At 33.9% G+C, this 6,159-nt stretch overlaps 1 protein-coding gene across 1 annotated transcript; it reads right to left on the bottom strand.

Moving 5' to 3' along the window:
• Window positions 1–3,374: 3,374 nt before the first annotated feature.
• LOC110751260 (single-stranded DNA-binding protein WHY1, chloroplastic) lies at window positions 3,375–6,079 on the bottom strand. Its single transcript, XM_021951697.2, has 7 exons — window positions 5,774–6,079; window positions 5,327–5,427; window positions 5,091–5,183; window positions 4,681–4,775; window positions 4,244–4,317; window positions 3,805–3,893; window positions 3,375–3,684 (listed from the first exon to the last, which is right to left on the bottom strand). Exons 1-7 carry the CDS (start codon window positions 6,018–6,020, stop codon window positions 3,565–3,567), a joined length of 819 nt encoding a protein of 272 aa, XP_021807389.2. The 5' UTR covers window positions 6,021–6,079; the 3' UTR covers window positions 3,375–3,564.
• Window positions 6,080–6,159: the final 80 nt, after the last annotated feature.

The raw sequence follows: 6,159 nt of genomic DNA, 5'->3' as shown, positions 1-6,159 counted from the left end.
ATCATTTATTACATCGCTAACCAAATTCACTGATTTCATATTTGGTTTAGTAGTATAATTGTTTCCACTTAATTGGAGAATAATGATATATATTTGTGGTGAGTTAAGTTTGATACTTATTTAGTTATAAATAATTCTATTGTAATAGCGTAATTTTATTGTAAATACATTAACTCGTTATAAAAATATATCTTCATAAATATCGTATAGTTGATTAAAAAAATATTGATTCTTAGTAACTGGCACCACTTAGATAGGCTTTTGAGCATAAAGATCAGTCTTTTACAACTCCATTTGAATAGTAAAAAATATATATAAATTTGAATTATTTGAATTGACAAAGACATTATTGATCTTTGCCTTGCCCAGTAAGGTCAATTGGTGAAAGAAAGAGCTTAATTCGACCAAGTCTGTAAAATTTTCTGAGTCATGCGTCCATCGCCCTCCTGCACTGTCACAATCTCATATCCTCCAAATTCTAATTATAGACGAATTATTTGGAGGCAAATTGCTTGAAGCCTTTGAGCAATATATATATATATATATATATATATATATATGGAGAGAGAGAGAGAGAGAGTACACTAAGGTATACGGCCAATTCTTAGAGCATGAAGCTGAAATCATCGGGTGAAATAAATCAAGTGGTTTATTAATTAAAAAGCGGGCCGGCGGCCACAAGAAAAATTAAAAGATAATTATTTTAATAAGGTACCCTGAGACTCTTCTCTTAATCTATAGGAAATTTTTTGGAAACGTAGAGTTACGTGTAGATATTAATAATTAAGGAAAATTTAGTGGAATTATTAAGACTTATGAATAGTTCAAACTTGTAGCTTTCAGGAATTATAGAATAGTACGGTAGTATAATCACGTGGTATAATTTATACATGTGTGGGTGGACGACATGATTGATATTTCTCCCTTTTAAAGAATAATATCAATACATATTCATTTATATTATAACACATAGACAAGTTATAGGGACAAAAATTAATGTTCAGTAGCCAGCAGGTCTTAGCTAGTATACATAATATATTTACAGATTTTAATTTCAGCAATCAGCAGGTGCAATCAACTTAAAAATTAAACAACTTGTTCAAGTTCAACGTCCAGATCATAGGCTATTGATGAAAACTTAATTAATTCTAACTTGTTACACATCATAAGCAATGATCTTATCGTATAATCCGGTTTTAGTACTCTAATAAACATGCTTACAAAATCTAGCTAAGAAAATTAACAACTATAATTAGGGTCAAGGGTTTTTGTACATGTTGACAGCTCAACCCAACGGTTTGATAGCTCACAGGCACATGATTAGGAAGCCACTCATGACTCACTAATCAATCTAAAAAACCTTTGAAAACTTTTTGTATATAATTAAGATTCTTAGTAAAAAAAACCAACTGGTCTTTATTATATCAACCTAGGTCAATGGATGCTGATTCAAGTGTCTAAATAAAAACTAATTAAACTTATCTCACTAGGCATTTAATAAATTAATAGATTGACCTACTCACGTATAATATAATATGATTAGTTATAGGGTTTTTGCTAAATGCGATTTGATGTGTTTAATTCAGGACCACTTACTCTGGTTTGGTTTTTTTCAAGTTTTATCTCTTTTTGATTATTAGGTTTGTAATCTTAGTTGGGATGCCTATGCCAGAGTTTCTTCGATAGTGCGTGATCGTTAGTGGAGGCGCACCAGATTGTCTTAATTTTGATGTTATTGTAATGGCCCTTTTGTGGCTAATTTGTATTGGCCCTTTGTAGCTAGTGATTTTTTTGGTTGAATTATGAATGCAATCGTATAATTTTTTTTAAAAACAAATTTAAGGACCACCCACTCTGGTTGTGTATGTTTAATTAGACAAACAGCAAACTTCCATAACTCTACTTTAAGCCAAAGCTCAGATTATATGATGAAGTTGGTCCATATATTTTCATGCCAGTCAAAGCCCCTTCAAATGCTCAAATACAGCATATTTTTCCAACCATTATAATTGAATCGAATCATTTATTTAATTAAATGGCATTACAAATTAAATCTTTAAAATACTTAAATCCCTGACATATAGTTTTTTTTTTTTAAGATTTAAAAGTTAAATAGTAAAAAAATAAAAAATTCTCATGTTATGCGGAAGTTACTGAATTAATTAATGTTGAATTTAACTTCTCATGAATTTAAAAAACCCTGGACATAATTATTAACATAAACTTGTCAATTAGAATATGAAAGTATTTTCCAGTTGGACTAAAAATGCGGGGACGACGTACTCTTGGCAACATGGGTTGTAAGCATTTATGCAAATATTATTTTATGATAATTAATTTTTTTTGCAGATATTTAAAAATAAAGTAGTTTAGCCGTAGGATTAAAATAAGGGAGTTTCACTAAAATACCCAAAATGGGGGCTGAAATTATAAAAATACCCAACACCCAAAACACTTTATAAACATACCCAAAACTCATCATTACACACACTCAAAACCCATTTATAAACATACCCAAAACCCATCATTACACACATACCCAAAACCCATTTTGGGTATGTTTCTATGTTTAAATAGTGCTTGGGTATTTTTATAAATACATGTCTAGGATTGGGTATTTTTATAAATATCTAAAAATAAATAGCGACCAACAAGTTTGTCTTATTTGTGTAATGAAATATTAATAATTGCATGACGTTTTGTGCAGCAGTATAATAGTTTAAAACAATATATTAGTCAATCGAGTTAGATCATGCACAAGAATACAGCCAATAAGTAAAATAATTAGAATATCAACTAACAAGATAACTAAGTACCAACCATTTCCTGCTAGAAATTATAAGATACATGTTGCATAGATACAAAGAAACTTCATGGATACAAACATGTCCATTGTTTAATTATTCATTCATCCGTTACTAATTTATTTGTGACATTTGAATGTGTTGAATCCAAAAACTATTATTAATGGGCAATGCTAAACTCAACGATTAGCTTAACATTTTTTTGAGTACAAACAATAGTCTTAACTACAGGTAAGGAGAGAAGTTAACATTTTAAATCTGTAAAATACCATCTCTTGTAACACGTAGTTAACATAAAAGTAATAATATTTGAATGGTTAATATCAGAATATCGGAAAATTTAACTTTCCACTGTGAAAAGAGGGAAGAAAAAAACCAACTTTGGGTCCGTCCACTGTAAAATGAGAATTAAAATGAAAATCTCGTGCAAAAATGAGAATTGTGCTTCCTAAGCGATTAAAATCTTACAATTCGCATTTCCACGTCTAAGAAACATCTATTTTTGGCTATATGGTGATGAAAAATGATGCCATAAAGTTTTGGGCATTGACCCTCAGGACTCGAAAAAGATTGATGAAATGTAAGCCTACTGGATGGGAGAAAAAGAACAGGGTCAGCCACTTCATTCTTCAGTCTGCACTAAATTTACCATAACGACATAGCCAAAATTTGAGGACTGGTTTAATAACAGAACAGATACAACACAAATGATTAAGATCAAAAGAACATCATTTGCAGTTAAGAGTTCCCTCAATGTCCACTACCGGCTCCATTCAAAATCTCCTCCATATCTAGAACTAGAGTTATTCTGACGGCTCGAATCTTCTGGTTTTATGGAGTTTGCATAGGCATGCCAACCTAAAATGTACGGCAGGATAAACTGCAAAGAACAGAAAGATATGAGTCCTAACCAGTAAGAATTCAGGAAATCCATGTATCTTCTATACAAGGATATAATTTGGGTCAGTGGGTGTGTGCGAGAGGGGGAGAGAGATCATACATTGAAAGCTGATTTGAGAACTGCAAACTCTGCTCTGGTGATAGGAATATAAACGCTCTCATCCAAGTTGATAAGCTTGTTCTGAACACCTTGAACAATGCCATAATGATAACAGAAACAGAATATACGTTAAAAACATGACTACCATACAATAAGTAAAGTAAATGGCTTACATACGGTACCTAAATTCTTCCATGTGCATATCCATTGTTTAAACATCCATCATAATGGTGTTTAGTTATGACTGAAAAGTCTATCGCTTGAGGAATAAATGGGAAAGTTTGTCTAAAGCATCGATGTACGAACAATAAATAACCATACTCAAAACATTGATTGAAAATTGAAAAAAAATCACTGCATTAAATCACTTAGTATGGCATAATAAGGTGAATATTATTGTGATGTTCACCACTAAGCTTTCAAGGAAAAAGAGGATTACTGAGGTTAAAGAAATGGCCAGATCCATCTGGAAGAGGCTCCACCTTCAACACCTTCCTGACCTTGCCCTCGTCACTGCAAAACAAAACAGTTTTCTACATATTTTATTACTTACATTATGTAATCTTCTAATTAACCAGGTTCACTGAAACATGTACAAGATGCACGGAAATATGATCATGTGTATCTACATACATGGACATCAGACACATATCGTGAGGGTACCAAGTTATTGCAGTCACAATGAATCACAAAATTGAAACTTTTTGGTTGTCTAGATATCTCAATAATGATATTAGAAATATTATACAAATAATACAACACAGGCAACACCATCAGTTTTACAGAAATCCATGGTAAGGCATAAAAAGGGAGAGTGAAGGAGTTCAAATTTCCACTCTCCATTAAATATTGAAGTAGAGAGAATTAGCATGGTACCTTTTCCCCTTAAAAGGATCATGGAAGAATTCAATGGACTCCTTCGAGCCAAGGCAAACCAGGCTTCCAATTTCTGTCACTGATAGTGAGAATACCTACACAAACCAAATTGTCACTTTGCATATGTTAGCAATCATCGTAATTCCAATTATGATAAGTGGTAACCACACACAGTTACCATAAAGTTTTATTAATGGTAAGTAGTAACCATACACCTCAATGTTTTTGAATAGAAGTATTATGAAATGACAAGTGAACAATCAAGGTTATAGGATCCCGCAATTTGAAAATACAGGTGATTCAAAGTAAACATTTGACCATTGTCATTTACTAAAAGTTTTTAATTCTCAAATTTCTTGTAAATCCATACATTGTTCAGTATTCATGGTAACAAAAGTAGCACGGATCACCTGCTTTCTGCTCCAATCATATACACGAACACCTGCTGCCGGAGCAAACTGAAGTAGAACAAAGCCTTCCCTGGAGAGTTTGAATGCCCCTGACTACCCAAGACACCAGAACATCACAATAACAAGCAATGAGAACTTCCACATCATAATCACAGTTCATGTTGATAAGTTCAAATATGGCCCAAGAACTGTAGTCTTAAAAAAACAAAACGAAGCATCAGTCAAACCAAACATACATCTAAAGCAGTGAACTCCGGAGCTTTGGGCTCTACGGTAAGAGCTGCCTTTCCTTTGTATATTGAGTGACCCACAAAAAACCTAGGCGGCAACCCAGTTCCTACACACGCAAACCAAACCAACACATCTATTAATCCCAGTAAAAACAAATAAATTCTAGTTAAATCTCATTACATTAATCCAGCATTTTGCAAGCTTTAACCACTCAAACCCCCTGTTTGGTGGTGGAGAAAATTAAGTTTAACATGTTCAAATTCGACCTTGTACTTCAGCTCCTAAGCAGGCCATATGGATATACAGAACTCAATCAAGTGGAAAAGGTTTAAACTTTCTAATTCTTCATTTGCTCATAAATCAGTAACCTAAAAGTTCCTTAACTCTATCCAATTTTGAAGCAACTTTCTACAACACCAAACAGATAAAATAGTAAGAACAGAGAAAGGTACCTCCTGCGGGAGTTTGTGGAGCAGGAGGAGAAGGTTTGTTAGGGGCAGAGGCCGTGCTGGCCCTCTGCTGGTCGAAGTACTCAGACTGGCGACATTTCAAGGAGAGCCTCTTCCTCGACGAGCTCAAACTCGGAGCAAAGCCAAAGCTGTTGGTGCTGAAAACCCTAGAGGGCGAGCACTGTTTAGGGTTTTGGTTAGGCTTTTGTGCAGCCACCGCCGGTGAAGATAGGGAGTGTAGTCTCAGCATCCTTAACACTCCTCTCTCTCTCTCTCTCTCTCTCTGTCACTCTGTCTCTTCCCGGCTCCTATGCTTTAACCGATGGCGGGCCAGATATGGACCAACCGCTGATGTTTTTGGTTTTTAAGTTTTGGCCCAAGCCCATTAA

Source organism: Prunus avium, chromosome 1 (genome assembly GCF_965620075.1).
Source record: "Prunus avium chromosome 1, drPruAviu1.hap1.1, whole genome shotgun sequence".
NCBI lineage: Eukaryota > Viridiplantae > Streptophyta > Magnoliopsida > Rosales > Rosaceae > Prunus > Prunus avium.
The sequence above is the reverse complement of the archived record's forward strand: the minus strand, read 5'-3'. Positions and strand labels throughout refer to the sequence as shown.

Coding starts and splice junctions, on each gene's coding strand:
- LOC110751260 (XM_021951697.2), bottom strand. CDS start 6,020: ATGCTGAGACTACACTCCCTATCTTCACCGGCGGTGGCTGCACAAAAG. Junction 5,428..5,773: donor TCCACAAACTCCCGCAGGAG/GTACCTTTCTCT, acceptor TTGCGTGTGTAG/GAACTGGGTTGCCGCCTAGG. Junction 3,685..3,804: donor TTCTCAAATCAGCTTTCAAT/GTATGATCTCTC, acceptor TGTTCTTTGCAG/TTTATCCTGCCGTACATTTT.